The 16,729-nt window shown below is 51.4% G+C and overlaps 1 protein-coding gene across 1 annotated transcript in view; it reads right to left on the bottom strand.

Moving 5' to 3' along the window:
- Positions 1 to 2,264: 2,264 nt before the first annotated feature.
- The window catches only part of NAT8L (N-acetyltransferase 8 like), a 30,081-nt gene continuing 15,616 nt past the window's right edge, over positions 2,265 to 16,729 (bottom strand). The window contains exon 3 of the mRNA XM_083835223.1: positions 2,265 to 8,786. Coding sequence (XP_083691349.1) covers positions 8,419 to 8,786 — 368 coding nt within the window. The 3' untranslated portion in view covers positions 2,265 to 8,418. The remainder of the gene's footprint in view (positions 8,787 to 16,729) is intronic.

Consider the following 16,729-nt stretch of genomic DNA (forward strand, 5'->3'; position numbering starts at 1 on the left):
TCCCAGTTGACTGGCGGCTAGCCAATGTGACGCCATCTATAAGAAGGGCCGCAGGGCAGACCCGGGGAACTATAGGCCTGTCAGTTTGACCTCAGTGCCAGGAAAGCTCATGGAGCAGATTATCTTGAGGGTCATCACGCGGCACTTGCAGGGCAAGCAGGCGATCAGGCCCAGTCAGCGTGGGTTTATGAAAGGCAGGTCCTGCTTGACGAACCTGATCTCCTTCTATGACCAAGTGACGCGCTTGGTGGATGAGGGAAAGGCTGTGGATGTGGTTTACCTTGACTTCAGTAAGGCTTTTGACACAGTTCCCCACAACATTCTCCTCAAGAAACTGGCTGCTCGTGGCTTGGCCTGGCGTACGCTTCGCTGGGTTAGAAACTGGCTGGATGGCCGGGCTCAGAGAGTTGTGGTGAATGGAGTCAAATCTGGTTGGAGGCCGGTCACTAGTGGAGTCCCCCAGGGCTCGGTACTGGGGCCGGTCCTCTTTAATATCTTTATCGATGATCTGGATGAGGGCGTCCAGTGCACCCTCAGTAAGTTTGCAGATGACACCAAGCTAAGTGCGTGTGTCGATCTGCTCGAGGGCAGGAAGGCTCTGCAGGAGGATCTGGATAGGCTGGAGCGATGGGCTGGGGTCAACTGCATGAAGTTCAACAAGGCCAAGTGCCGGGTCCTGCACCTGGGCTGCAACAACCCCAAGCAGAGCTACAGGCTGGGAGATGAGTGGCTGGAAAGCTGCCTGGCCGAGAAGGACCTGGGAGTATTGGTGGATAGTCGGCTGAATATGAGCCAGCAGTGTGCTCAGGTGGCCAAGAAGGCCAACGGCATCCTGGCCTGTATAAGAAGCAGTGTGGCCAGCAGGTCGAGGGAAGTGATTGTGCCCCTGTACTCGGCTCTGGTGAGGCCGCACCTCGAGTACTGTGTTCAGTTTTGGGCCCCTCGCTACAGGAAGGACATGGACGTGCTCGAGCGAGTCCAGAGAAGGGCGACCAAGCTTGTGAGGGGTCTGGAGAACAAGTCTTACGAGGAGCGGCTGAGGGAGCTGGGCTTGTTCAGCCTGGAGAAGAGGAGGCTCAGGGGCGACCTCATCGCTCTCTACAGTTACCTTAAAGGAGGCTGTAGAGAGGTGGGGGTTGGTCTGTTCTCCCACGTGCCTGGTGACAGGACGAGGGGGAATGGGCTAAAGTTGTGCCAGGGGAGGTTTAGGTTGGATGTTAGGAAGAACTTCTTTACCGAAAGGGTTATTAAGCATTGGAATGGGCTGCCCAGGGAGGTGGTTGAGTCACCATCCCTGGAGGTCTTTAAAAGACGTTTAGATGTAGAGCTTAGGGATATGGTTTAGTGGAGGACTTAGTGTTAGGTCGGAGGTTGGACTCGATGATCTTGAGGTCTCTTCCAACCTAGAAATCTGTGATACTGTGATACTGTGAAAAAAGAAGCTGCTTTGCTTTGTTTTTTGGCCACTTGTATTGCAAATAGCTGCAATACAGAAAAAATAAAATAAAATAAAATATAAAATAAAATATAAAATAAAATAAAATAAAATAAAATAAAATATAAAATAAAATAAAATAAAATAAAATAAAATAAAATAAAATAAAATAAAATAAAATAAAATAAAATAAAATAAAATAAAATAAAATAAAATAAAATAAAATAAAGCTTTGGGAAGGGACCCATCCACTGCCATGGGACAGCACTAGTTTTCCTGTAGACCCATGGTCCTACCTACCCAGCTCCAGCCTCAGCCTCCCTCCTTTGTCCTGGGAGAGCACCAAACCACTGAGAGGAGGCCATGGGTAAGGTGTAGGGAACAGCTTGGGCTGAAATTATTTTGTTGGTTTGCTTTGGCATTTCAGGAGGTGCATACAGCTGGTTGGTGCACTGGTGAGCCTGCAGCAGGGGAAGGGATTGTGAGATCCCATCGCTTCTCAGAGCACAAGGCACACACCTGGGAATGCAGGACTTGGGGGCGAGGTCCTTGTCCTAGGGGACTTAAATCCTTATGTAAAACACACCAACGTGAAGGGGGATGCACAGGTGTATGGAAGAGAAGTGGAATGCGTGGCTCGGGGAATCTCCACCGATGTGCCTCCACCACTAAAAACATCCTCACTGATAATGCTCAATTATATAACATGTATAACCCAAGGACATACATGACACACGCAGAAGTAGTCCTGTTTGTCAGTGAAAACAGGAACAAGTGGTATTTGCCCATGCTTCGGACTCGGAGTCAGTAACTTGACAGCAATACAGTTTAGGAAAAAACTGACATAAGTTTTAGATTTTATTCATTCGTACATTATTTACAGCAGTTGCTTTCATATTACAATTCTCTTTCATCTTTTCAGTTTTCACTTATAAAAAATTAACCAAATAAACCGTATATAACCAAATTTATCACAGCAGGTCTGGTTAATTTTCACAGTTACAGCGGCCATCAGGAACAGAACGTGAGTACCTCCGCCTCGCTCGCCCCGGCGCCTCGCTCCACACCACCCACGGACACGCGGACGCACGGACACGTGAACACACGGACACACCGCTCTCGTGGGGGAGCTGGGAGCAGGGGATGAAGGCTGCACCTCCAGCCCCTACGGTTCCCATGGGTGCCAATTGCCATCTCCTTCCCTCGGAAACGCGCGCTCCTTTCTTCTATTTTCCGCCCCGGTGCGGGAGCAGCCCTGGGTTATTCTCGCCCTCTTCTGCGTGACCGTGACCGTTTTCTCTCCCACCCGTGGACAGGCTCCCACCACAAAGCCCATTTCCAATAACTCACCCTTGAAACCCCCGTGACAAGCAGCCTCCCCCAGCCAAGCCCCCTGGGGAAACCCCCCTCTCCCCAGCTTCGCTCCCCTGCTTTGCAGTAGTAATTATTGCTGTTTTAATATAGGTTCGTATTTCTAGGAGGACTCGCGGCCGCTTCCCGTTACAAAGTACAGTGCACACTGTGCTGAACACGGATGACACGAGACTGATTTCACTTTGGGCTGGCACAACGCAGAGGAGGTGCAGGGCCGAGGCTGGCCAGGGCAATCCCGGATCCGGCGCGGGCGCGGGCTCAGCCCGGCACCCACGCACCAACGAGCCACCGCCGTGGACGCGAGCAGTTCTGGTAAGCAATTTAGCCCCAGGTTTGTTTCAACTGACATTGGACAATTTTTCCAAATGCATACCACACATCTGCTTAACACTATCAAAAAAAAAAAATTATTATTTTTACCTTTACTGCATTTGTCTTGAGAAGACTTTTGCTTTAATAAAATAACACAAGCACACAAACTGCTTAAAGCTAACAGCCCAGCACAATCATAAGTACAACTCACAAAGCGATGGATGCTTTGTTAAACCTAATTATATAGATTTTTATATTTATATAAAAAAGCAAATATACATATTACAAGTCAAAAGACTAAGCTTTGGAGGAAAAGAAATTGAAAACGATGTTAGCCATATGCTCACTATGCTTACATAGCAGTAGCCGCTTCTGCATTGAAACGTGTTACTCATAAATGAATTTACAGTTGCATTAGGTATTTGCTACGCTCTTGGTCTCACTAAGCCCATCTTCCACTACCTAGATGTTAAAGCTTGCCCTCTCCCGCAGCTGACCGTCGTGTGACACAAAGCCAGCACCGAGCAGCAATGCTCAACAGCGACCGCCCTCCAACCGCTGCCTGAGAGCTCGCTGTCTCACCCAGACTGTGTTTTAACTAAACTCGCTGTTATTTGAACGATTCTCTAGCTCCTTCTGTTTCCAATGAAAGGTGCCCACAAGGAGAGTCCAGGCAGCAGTTCTTCAGTGGGAGATAAAAAAATAATCTCTGTGCATAGTCTCCATTACTGAGGGATGCAAGAGCGCACAGGTCTTCTGCTCAGAATTTCGTGTGGATATATTTTGAGGGAGTTTTAAAAAAAAAAAAAAAAGAAAAAGAAAGTGATCCTTTTGCATGTTAAAGCTTATTTACTAGCTTGCATCCATTCATTTTCTGTATGCGGTACAGTATATTCCATCGCAAGACTCCAGTTAGCTTGGAATTAAAATGCCTTTATTAAGCTTTAAATAGAGTGCATACCAACAGCATTATACCAGTGCTAATGAAACGCAGGCTCCCAGCAAATTTAAAATTAGATTGTTAATTCAGAGGTAACTGGAGCTGGGTCCTGCCCTCGTATGTTTGGCAGCTCTGGGATCCCTGCGCTCGCTTCTCTATCCCTTTGCACCTTAGCCAGGAAATCTGGCAAATGAAAAGGCAGCGGCCACGCAGGGTGGATGGAAAGTGCTCAGCAGTGCTCGTGGCTGGGTTTTTCCAAAACCCCGGTGTCCTTGGGCAATCTACCCTCAGGATACTCACCGGCTTTCTTGGGGCTGCCCTACTGGTTGTGGGGTGAGCCCTGCAAGCCCCCTGGCCATCCAAGCAGGGCAGAGCTGGAGCACACCTGCCTTTTCCAAGCACCTTGCAGGTGCTGCCTGCTTCGCTTGAGGGAGAACACAGCGTGAATTTATGACAAACATCGTCTCAGGGGTTTTGAGTGAGGTTAGAAAGCGCTTTCCTTGTGGCTTCGACTGCTCAGCCCCACGGGCCTGGCTATGTTCAGGGGCCGAGCTTCCCACAGAGCTCATCAAACACGACATCTGCTTAGGATGCCGGCGTGCTCGGGATGTGCAGGACAGCCCCACTCACCTCCGAAGGAGCTCAGCGCCTGGGGCGGCACCAAGGCTGCGGACCTGAGCCACGTCGATGCAAAGTTTCCCCTTATCTTTTAAGAAAGGGGCTTCAGCATCGTCAAGGCGCTCCCCTGGGTGAGCTGTGGCTCTGGCCCAGTGCCACCGAGCAGAGGCTGCTCGGGCAGAGCCGGCTGTGTGGGGATTAGCAGGACGGCCGCGATGCCAAGGAGACAGCTGGCGGTGGAACCATGCAGCACGCGATGTGAGGGCAGCAGGCTGCAGCAGCCCAGGGGCACAGCAAGGTGAAAGCAGGCGTTTGGCACAGCGGGGGGACGTTCCTGCACACCTCCGGCACCTCCACCTGAGCCTGAGGCCGTCCCAGTGCCCATCACGTTCACCGCGTGAGGCCAAACCCAACCCAGGTTTATGAGGGATGCGCTCCTCTTCCCCTCGCTATGCTTGGAAAGGAACCACCAAAATTTGTTAGGAGCAGCCCCTCTCATCCGCTGATGTCAGTTACTGCTGGAATTAGACGACAGCTGGCCATGGGGTCTCCAGGAGGCTCAGGCAGTAGGTCCAGGTCTTCCCAGGAGCACTTTGTGCTGCTTGGCACCACCCAGCTGCTGCACTGGGACGGGAACAGTCAGGAGGTGACGCTCACGCCAGGAGCAAGGTGGTGCCAGGGGGCTGCAAAGCCGGTGCTTGGGGCAGAGAGCGGGGTCTGACTTCGCCATGCAGCGCCGGTGGAATCGGTGCACCCTGTAAGGGACGTAGGGTACAGACGGATCCACCAAAGCCAATTCAGCATCGGAACATCACATTATGAGGTGCATCGTGGTCTGCTGGCCAGATCCTGGCATGGCCGGAGCTATGCCCAAGAGCAGGAATCGCTGGTTCCACGTTCAGGAAACGAAGCGGCAGCGTTACGTGATGCCTTTACGCACAGCCTTGTCTCCTCCCGCTGACGGCAGCTCTGGGCACTCTGGACATCCTGCAACCCATCCCTCTGCTGCCACCCGGGGATACCACGCAGGCATCGGGGGGCTTCCCAGTAAAAACCAGCCCAGCCAGGGCAGGATCAGCAGCTTCTCAGGACGAGCCTTCTCCGTCTTCTTTGGAAAGCACAGATGCGGCAGCCAGCCCTCCTCTCTGGACACCGGGTGTGCAGGACGGAGCTGGGAGCAACGGGATGGATTTCTTCCAGAAAGACACAGGTCACAGAGCCGCGCAAGTGAGCATTACAGGAAGAAATCTGCTCAGCAGCAGGTGGCCGAGTGGCGAGGACTCGCTTCAGCGCATCCCTGGGACCTAGCGTATGGGTGGGGGAATGCAACCGGCCACCTTTTTGGCAGCGCCTCTTCTCTCCTGGGCATCGCAAGCAGGTCCTGCAACCACCAGCTACAGTTCACACCTTTAGAAAGAAATCCCAGTAACCTGATGGTACTTCTGTGTCTGTGGGATCTGGTGGGATTTATTCCAGGTTTGGCTTTTCGGACAGGATATAGAGGTTTCATTACAAAGGCACAGGTATCAAATAAAACCAGCGTCATTCTTTTAATTAAATACCCCAATAAAAAATTAACGCTCAATTTAGGCTTTATGCATTCCTCCCTTATTAAGAGACTAGTTATTTTTTTTCCCCCCCTCTGGAAAGGTTTTAGTGCAGTGATTATATAGCAACAGAAAAATAAACTAAAAAAGGCACAAACTGTTTTGTGTTTTCTTTTTTTTTTCCCTTTCACTTTCGCTAACACTTTATATTCGTCTATTTTCCTTAGGTTAATAAATCACCGAAAGCAGCAAGAAAATATTCCGCCAATTTCTGTACACTATACAAAAACCCCAACCAACAGTACATGATTTCGGCTCCAGGAGAAATGTACAGCATTAGAAAGACTTTTAAAAATAGAGTGCCCCATACAGAAATTTTGTTAATTAAACTCGCAGCCTCTTATTATTACAGTGCCGCCCTTCCCCGGCCTCATTCTCCCCCCCCCTTATTGCTGGGACCACGCAGCGGGACGGGGCCGCCTCCGGCGCAGGGGGGTGCTGGGGGATGCAGCCCCCCGGGGGCAGGATGCGGCCCCCTCCCCAGCTCTCCCACGCACCGTGATGCTCTCGTGGCGTTTGTGGCTCGATCCTCTCACCACGTTCATCGTGAACATTATTTTGTAAAATAGGAACTCCCCCCCGCCCCTCCCCGAAGAACTAAGTTAAAGGGGTTTTTCCCTTTAAATATATTAACATAGCTGAACCCCCTCCACCCACCTCCAATTAAGTGCAGCCAGAAATGTGTTCTCTTTATATTTCTGATACCACGTTTTAAAATTAAAACCTACTGGTCTTTCCCCTCCCCCCCCCCCCCCCCCAAAGACGTAATTCATGCAAAGTTGCTATTTGTTTAAATAAGTTATAAAAGTTGATATTTCAGGCTAGAAGAAGCTGTAGTCTTGGTTACTCTTTAGTTGGCAGGCACTGTACATACATACTGGGTACAGACACATGCCGGATCTGCTTTGCATTGCTTTTTGCATTGTACAATTCACAAATCTGACATCATTAAAGCAGTTAATTACCTTTTATGGCAGGCTGCAGTGAGGCCATCTACATGTATCGAACAAGCAGCTGGTTAAGATACTAAGTGTGTGCCCCCCCCGCCCCCCCCAGCTCTCCCCAAAATGCTATTATCTGTCACACATTGCTTCTCTGAAGTGCTCGGATGTGCTGCGCACATGAATGTGCAAATGGGTTGCCATAGGAACTGCAGCCTCCATTATGCCTCAATGACACCATTCAGCAAAAGCCAAAACTGAAAATAATAACAAAAATTAAAAAAATAAAATAAAAAGAAACCAAAACCAACCCAAAAAGAACCCACCCCAAAAGGCAGCAAAGTCCAACGCACATGCGGAGTCTGGCCCGGGGAGTGCAGGCTACGCGTGGCTACGGAGGAGCGCAGAGCTGGGTAGGGTTGATTGATCTTCACGTCACGCTATGTTACAACGGGGCTCCGAGTCCGAACGGGTCGAGTCTTGTTTGCTGGCATAGGAAGGAGGATGAGGATGGAGCGGAGTCGTGGTTACGGGATGCGCCGAGGGTCCCTCGGACGTTTGGCAGAACGAGGCACATCCACAGAAAGTGCAACACCGGTGCCGTGGCGGCAGTGCGATGCGTCAGTGCGTGCACACGCTTCCTCTTCATGCATTGTAGCAAGCGGGTTGGGCTGGGGGGGCTTTCCCCCCCAACTCTTTCTTTGAAAACAATTAACCAGTAAATAAGGGTAAGACGAATGAATATTCTATACTTACTGGTGCATGAAATACTGAAATCTGCATTCAAGTAATTTTCCTCTGTGCTATTACGAATGCGTCGCTGTGTTATCTTACATCTGGAAAAGGAAAAGACTATGTACACCAGAGCTGTGGTGCTGTTTTGCAGGTAAGTTTCTGTGCTTTATGTCGGTACCTGGGGAGGAAGGGCTGCAGGTCCGCAGCCCCGTGCGCAGAGACAGCAGGACTGCCAGCATCGCCCCCTCCAGCACGCGAGGGAGCGGCGCCCAGTCCTGCCACCCGGCGGCACGGAGCAAACTAAAAATGAGATGGCTAACAAGGGTGGACAAAATTGGCAAATAAACGGCGACGAGAAATAGAAGGGCGATTTATTATTATTATTATTATTATTTTTTGGAGGAGGGGGAGGGAGGAGAGAAAAAAATAACTTTTTCGCCTGGTGGGTTGGGTTTTTTATTCTTCGCGCAGCTGCAGGCGGTAGCGGTGGTAGCGAAGCTGGAAGAACATTCTCTCCAGCAAGGAGTGCGTCATCCCCGGCAGGGCGTAATGTTCAACCACTCCCACGTGCTTGAAGCCCAAGGACTCGTACAGCTTGTGGGCCGCCATCTTCACGGCCGTGGTCCCCAGTACGACGGAGGAGTAGTTGTTGAGCACGGCAAACTCCAGCACTTTGCGGCCCAGGGCCTTGGCAATCCCCTTGCCGCGGTAGTTGGAGTCGACAGACATGCGGCGCAGCTCCACCGTGTTGTCCTCCTCGTTGCCCCGTGCCGCCACGATCCCCACCACATTGCCGTCCAGGACGGCCACCCAGAAGCAGGAGCCTGCGGGAGACAAAGCACCACATGTAGCCGCCGGCAGCGCCGGGGTCGGAAATCATCTCTCGGTCCCGACTTGCAGGCAGTCACAGCTCTCCTGTCCTGCCAGCAGCCTCACTGCAGTGAGCCCCGGCCCAGAACAGGCCCTTAGCTGCTTGTCACAACCCCCCAGACCCGACCATGGCACACGAGGACCAGCAAAATGGTCGTTCACTTTGCTGCCCAACTCCTCCTCTACTATGAGCCGTATTTCCACCTGAATGCCTCATGTGCTGTGGTAGCATCACATCCAGCTGCTTGGGCTGGCCAACCAACGTGAAAGCCAATGCAACCAGAAACTATTTCAACTCCAGAGCACTGCAGCACCACCCGGCCCCACCAGCAAGGCTATTTAATAAAAACAAATGAAATTAAAGGAACAAATTACTTGGGCCTTAACTCAAGATCTTCAGATAGCACCGTGGTGAAGGAGGTGCCTTGAACTGACACGAGAAGATTCATGCTTTCAGCACAGGGCAAACATGATTTCACCTCAGATGTTGCTCAATTAACACCCAAGAAAACCATTATCCAATTACATCAGCTAATGAGGGACACGCTATGACAAAGCTCTTGCTCAGAAAGAAAACACGGACTTTTGCTGCTCGGGAGGAACGTGGCTTTACCCAGAGATAACCGACCAGAGGAGAGACCCCTGGCACGCTGTGACCTGCAGGCAGATAGTGGCTTTCTCCTTCCTACAGCAGAAGACAACTTGATTTTGGCTGTGGCTCCACCTTCAGCACAGGGATTGATGCTGCAAACCACCCTGCCCAAAGGCAGAGCCACACCATGATCCATAGAGCCACAGGGGTGGGAGCTCAGGAGTACACAGCAGGCACCAAAATGGGGGGAAATTAAATAAACATGGTAAGTCCCCAAGTCCTGCAGTACCTGGGGAGGGCAAAGCGTGGGGCATGGGGCTTTGGGGAGGTGGATATGATCCATGGCTGGGCAGCCGAGGAGCAGTTGAGCACAAAACAAAACACCCAGGCTAAATCCTCGCCACCGGGCCCAGACACGCGCAGCACCAGCACTCGCTTTTGCTCCCACCGCCAGCAGCCATCGCGCTGTTGCTATCTAGGTCAACAGCTAATTTTTAACACACTGGGACCCATCTTGACCCATTTATCAGAAGCAGTTAAAACATCTCCTCGCCGCTGCTGTGGTGACAGTGCCGCTTGTTCCCCTGCATTTGCCCAAACCTCACTACGTAATTTAGTCAGACAAGGCCCAGACGAGGCCCAGCAGCTGCTTTCCCTCTGCGTACAAATCAAACAGCTCTGCCAGCTCACGGCTCTGTGATGTTTTAGAAAGTGCATTTTGTGTGGTTAGTGACCCTGTGTCACATAGCAGTACCCTGCCAGCCCTCCGTCGCCCGCCCACCACCTCTCCAGGTGCATCCCACATGGTGCAGCCCAAAGAAGTGCCACACAGCAGCCAGTCCTTGCCACCTTGCTCCTGGGGCTGGTCCTTCAGCACGCTTGGCTTGTCTTCCCCGAGACAGGGACACCTGTGCATCTACCATCACTGCTCCCCACGTTTATTAATGCTTTTCCCTTCCTAACAAACCCCTCGTGCCCAACGAGCCAGTGGTGCAGCTAAAGTTTACTCGGCAAAATGCTTCCAAGGTTTGTAAAACAGCGCATTTCCTGAATTTTTAGGATTTTTGCCTATTTTAAGACCAAACCTGGACACGTCTGCCACAGCAGAGCCCACCAGCTCTTCACACTCCTCTGACGTGCCCAGCCCCACACCAAGCATGACAGCAATGCACACGTCTTGTTAGTTTTTACTTACAACTTTAAAGCTTAATTATAATGATTTCAAGTTCAACATGAAAAGAAATAGTAGCTGGCACACCTCCCGGTGTGTGTTGCGCATGAAACGCTTATAATTAGCGCCAGACAGGACACATCTGCTCAAACAATGCAAGTTGTATTCGGCTCCCGTTTGCACCAGTGTGATTAGTCCCCAGGACTTTCAGGGCTCCGTGCCCACGGAGGGCCGCCATCCACCAGACCCTCAGTCTACAAAAACACGCTGGGACCCTGAAGGCGGCTGCGAGCCCAGCACTGGCTTCCCCTTGCGGGGTGGCCAAATCCCTTCTCCCTGGAGAGCCGTGCTCCTCGCCCACAGGGATTTGCTGCCGAAAGCTGTTTGGGCATCCCCACACAGGCTGCTGATCTCCGTCTGATCTTGCTCTGAGCAAACCCCTCAAGATTCAGGGAAATCGAAACTCTTCGGTTTGCTTTTTGCCTGAACTCACTGTTTTTTCACTGATCCTGGCCAGCTGCAGCTCCTCGCCGAATTCCCTCCTGCAGCAGCGCCCATATCCTCACCCCTAAGGTCTAAGGGAGGATCTCCTGCACATCTTTTTGGGACTGACGGGATTGAATCAGAGCCCACCTCGTTTTTGCACTTTTTCATACCGAGGATGAAACAAAATTACCTTCCTCTCACCTGTCAGCAGTAAGCAGCAGCCTGGCTGCCAGCAGAGCTATTAATAGCGGGTGCTGATGGTTTACGCTCCCAAACCGCGATCTGAAAATAATCACGGCTGCAAGATAAACACACGCCCCGACAGCTGCGACTCCCCCTGCCCTTCAGATGCTCATCTTGTGCCAGTGTTTGCCTTCGCTCTCATCTCCTCCGTCTCCTGGCATCCCCCCATCACTCATCGGGACGGACACCCAAAGCCCTTTCAGCTCCTGCTGCCCCAAACTGCTCTCCAGGTTCCTGACCCTGCAGGAGCACCACAAAGGGCTGCTCTTCAGATACCTTACATTTAACTCCAGCTGCAACCTCCCCGTGCCACCAGCACCCCGTGTATCTCCAAAAATGCCAGCTCACAGCCTTCCAGCCCAGGCCTCCCGTTTGAACGCAGCCTTGCTGCAAGCCTCCTCCTTACCACATCCATGTTTCCCGTGAGAACAACTTTCAGGGTAGCACCTTCCTTAAAAAAGACCCACACAACATGCCTCCAGGCTTTACCGTGCAACGAGGCTTCCACTGCACTTAAGACCATGAGTCACAGAAGAAAGCTTAGGTTGGGATCAGAAAACCAGCATACATTGGGCATGAGCTTTATAAGAGGAAGGTTGCTTTGCTTGCAAGCAGGAGTTTAGAGGAAAGTTGTCACACTGGGATAAATAAGACCTACAAAAGACACTGTAAAATAAAGCAAAGCCAAGGCTCCTGTGTCTCCCACCTCCTTCAAGCTATATGAAATACCTGGGATGGCAAAAGACCAGCAGTTCTGCCTTATCGGCAAGTAAGCTAAACCAAGCAGCTGGCTACCAACTTGGACCTCACCACCATGAAGCCTCCTGGTCCTACAGGACCATCACTTAAGATATATTTTATTTACTGTACCCAGAAAGAGCCATGGTAACAGTGGAATTACCGTAAGAAACGCCCAGCAATGAGCTGGTGGGGAGAATAACCTACAAAGGTTGGCCGTGGTTCTTCAGCTGAGGACACAGCTCCACTGCTCTCGCAAGCCTCTCCTGTCATGAGCTGCACGGCTCTCCCCCACACAGCCGACAGGGATGGTGGGTGAAAATCAGTTCATTTATTTTTTGCTGCAAATTCTTCTACACCCTTTAGGGAATAAAAGGCCAGTGGGTGGATGGGTGGAAAGATTGGAACCGAAAGCAATAGCAGAGAGTACTGCTAGAGGAGAGGAAAATGAGACATCAGCTTTCCCCATCACCCGGAGCCCTACGGGATTAAATACCACGGGTTCCTACCGCTCTCCAGCGTCCCACACTGCTCAAAGACAGCTACTCCTAAAGCCAGAATTTAATGGCAAAGCAAAGGTCTGTCTTGGCTTTTTTGTTGATACAACAGAAAACAGACATTCTGGGATATTTTTAAAATCCATCTCTTCCTATTAGATTTCCAGGGGAGCAAGCAAAGCCTTGCCGCCCCAGAACTGCCTCTCTGTGCCGGTACTCAGGTCACGGAGCCAGAGCGAACCCATCGCTTCCCTTCACGGGGCTGGGGATCAGCTATCACCTACTGCTGGTGCCAGTTTTGTGGGGGATTGCTCCCCAGGGACAGTTTTCAACAGGAGCTCACCCCATTGGAAACCTCACCCCTGAAGCAGACCGGTCTTATTCCTCTTTCTTCACGGAAGGCGCTGCTATGGCTGAAGCCCTGTGGCCGAGCTCTGATTTCACGTCCAGGCAGCACACAGGCGAGGCAATAAAACTCGGTGCAGGCTGGGTGCATGCACGCTGGTTTCCAGCCTTTTTCCCTTCGCAGCAGCTCCAGGAAGGAGCAGACGCCCAGAGAAGAGGCACTGCCAGCTCGCACCGCCAGCAGAATGAGGGCAGTTCACCCTCTTTCGGAGGTGGCAACTTTCACAGCTACTTCTTGAACGTCACTTCCAGACGGACATGATATCCCTTCAAGCAAGGTTTAGACAGATTGTGATTTTCGGTTCTGCTTCAGCGTGTCACCGCAGCACAGATGTGTGCGATTCCCCTCCTGGCTCGGAGCTGTCGCAGGCGACATCCTCAGAACGCGCTCCAAAAGCGGGGAGTCACCCTGGCCACCGAGACAGAAGGAAGCTGATGCCATGGGAAACTCTGGCCGGGCCTCCCCAGCATTAAAAAATGCAAACCCGCATCCCTGGCAGAGATGGGACTTGCAGGCGTGAGCTGTGGGAGGAGGTGGAGGTCTCGGTTTGAGGTCTCTTCAGGGCTGGCTGGGAGGAGCGAGAGCCTCGCCTCGCATTGCAGCACCCTGCACGGGGCAAGCCTCCATCCTTGATCTTCCCCTAGGTCACTAAGGTAGGGGGAAAAGGGAAAAACAAAAAACCAACAGCCCAGCACGTCCCACAGGGCAGGATCTGCAGTTCCTCACTCATATCACACACAACAGCCTGCCAAAACTGACAGGCTTGCAAATCCCAGCTGCAAAGCCCAGATGCCCCGAACTCCTTGCTACAACCCACTGACATCCTGCGACCCGATGCAACAGGAATATCAGGGCAGAGGGAATGCAACACGCTGACACATCACGGAGCTTTAAATATTTGTCCCCGGAGTCCATCGCCCAGCCTCCTGTGAGGTTTTGGGCAGCACACAGGGAGCCTGCAGAGGCTGTGCTGCACCAAACACTGCAGCTGTGCTACTCTTGTTTTTATTAAAAAGCCCCAGAGCTCGGTGCCTCACCTCTCCTCCTGCCAGCACTATTTATATACGCAGCTTTCAGTGCTTGCTGCAGCAAGCAGACGAGTCCCCAGCCTAAAGCTGACGGTGTCCCAGCTGTGCGTTGCCGATGCTGTTTGAACCCACAGCCTTTCTTCCCACCTCCTCCTCCTTCCCCTCCATCCTCAGTGAAACAAGGGGCAGACCGGCCAAATTAAATCAACGTCCAGACAGAAAGGAGGCTTGGGTGCTGCAAAATAAGTGCTGCTAACCAGGGCAGGGAGGGGACAGTGCCTGTGAAGCACGTTATTTCTCCTTACCTCCGCTCTTCCCAGGTCTTCATTTCTCTCCCTTCCACCTTCCTAGTTCCCCTTGGCTTCAAGCAGGGCTGAATAACAGCTCCAACAACTTCTGCTAATAACTCTACCCTTGACTTCAGTTAAAAAGGCATTCCTGGAGGGCTCCTACAAAATAATGGCATTTCAGAGTAGTTTACGGCCATGGAAAGTGGATGAGATGTGAGCTACCCTGCCTTGACACTCCTGACACCCGCGAGCATCCCCCTGCAGCAGACAAGGCACAGGCGTGGGGGGAGCAAAAAAAAATGTCAGGGACACACAAGAATTACCCATGCATGAAATTAGAAACGCTGCGGGACCCCTTCCTTCACATAAATAACTCCACGCAAGCTACCAGCGGAGGATTCATCGCCCTGCCATAAATAACTCCCTGCTGGAAGGGCGCAAGGCCGAGCATCCGCGTGCCGGGGGCGGGTGACAGGGGCTGATTCACGGGACATCCGAGGGGCAGGCGACGAGATCACCTGCGTGTGTGCACAGCGCCAGGAGATGGACGAGCTGCCACCAGCCCCGGCTGCCTCTCCATCCACCTCCTTTTTCATCTTTGCTCCCTTTCATCTCTTTTTTTTTTTTCTGGCTGCTGCCGCTCCACATTAGAGGCCAACCAAACCACCCCTGATGCTAGGAGGTTTTTAGCAGTGTCACCGGACGGCAGGAGGATCGAATGCTGGCTCCTTTCCCAGGACAGCAAGGAAGGGAGGGAGGCTGGCAGCACACCAGGCTGTGCCAAGGGCCAGGAGGGCGCCGGCCCCGCACGTGGGACGGGGATGGTGGCAAGATGTGGACATTGCCCAATGGAGCTGGCCTGTCCTCCAGAGCACCCTGCTAGTTTGTCACAGGTATTTCTTTCTGGGGTGACAAATCCCCTCCAAAAGCCCCTGAGATGTCGGCAGCTAGCTACAGTTTGCTTTCGCAGGTTTTGGACTGGAGACAAGAAGAGCACGTTGTGCAGCAGCCAGATCTCCGAAAGCAGCCAGGTTTGCTCCAGCATCTCCCACTGCCCCTGCTGGAGATGGGACCCGGCAGGCACCCCTGATCACCTCAAAACTTTGCTTAAAACCTCCCCCTGTTCCTCTGGACCACGAGGCAGCTCCTACCCACACACCTTTCCCCTCTGAAGCCTAGCGAGGACCCAGCCTGGATCGACAAGAGCCCCACATCAGCACATCGCGGTCTGATTTCCCAAACAGCCTTCAGCTCCCGGGGGCCCAGAGCACCCCTGCTCCACCCATCAGTACGCATTTAGCTGTCTGTGCCCCTCTGCTCCATGCCACGGGCAGAAAAGCATGCTGGGCAGCGAGGAGACCAAACTACAAGCCTAGCCCTTGAAACCCACCCACTACATCACCAAGAGAAAGCACAGCCTGAGAAACCAGGCAGCGGCTGGGGGTTTTTTTGCATGAGATCAACAGTTATCAATAAGCAAATGATTAAATAGCTTAAAGGAGCGGCTAGAGACTAAAATATACAATTTTGGCCCAGCGTTTTCTAGCTGCGTGATGACTCCCCCCGGACCAACATCACAGAAGGGACTGGTCTGCACAGAGTGACAAAAAATGAGTATTTAAAGTATTTGCAGAGCAGATGTTCCCTATGCATCCCAAATCCTCGCTAAGCCTATAAATTGTGGAGTCAGACCTTAAGTAAGCCAATGCTTTTAGTATTTCGGCTGTTCTTAGCTAGATTTTTAAAGGAGAAAAGGAAGCAAGACTTTCTGCCAGCTTTGCGAGCCTGCATCCTTCCCAGTAACTGCTCCACATGACTGCTGTTACAATTAGCTTCTTGTTAAATCAGTTTACAAAATAAAACGTGCTGCTGGTTGTGTTTTAAGCCAGCTTCTTAAAAGGACACCGTTAATGCTCCATCTCCATCTTCTTATCAATCTTTCACTCTATGGCTTTATTGCTTTCTGAAAGGTACTGAACTTACACTGCGGCACGTTCCACTTCCAAATACTGAAAAAACTGGAAAATCGAGAATTATTGGATGTTTTACAATTCATTATTTGCTGGCTGGCTTCTGCTTTATGTGCATTACTGTAAAAAGGCACTGAGCAGTATCATCAAACGACTCCGTTTTCGCTTAGCAGTTGGCCTAGACATAAATCACATGGGGAAAATGGGTAGAATCGATCTTATTTTAGCCATCTATCATTACTCGTCTGGTCTAAATTTAGCCAAGCCTCTCTTCAGTTGAATAGAATCGCATGTACCTACACAGGAACTGCACCAAATGCTTCACAGCAAAGAGAGAAACTAACGTTACATTTACTTAAGGTTAAATAATAAATGCGGTTCTGATCTCTACAAGGACTTCTGAGGAGTTTTATGCTGCTCTAACAGAGGTCAACAAACTTTTAGGCGAGATACCCTCCAGGAGAGCCTCTCCTTGG

This window comes from Anser anser (genome assembly GCF_964211835.1).
Source record: "Anser anser genome assembly, chromosome: 4".
NCBI lineage: Eukaryota > Metazoa > Chordata > Aves > Anseriformes > Anatidae > Anser > Anser anser.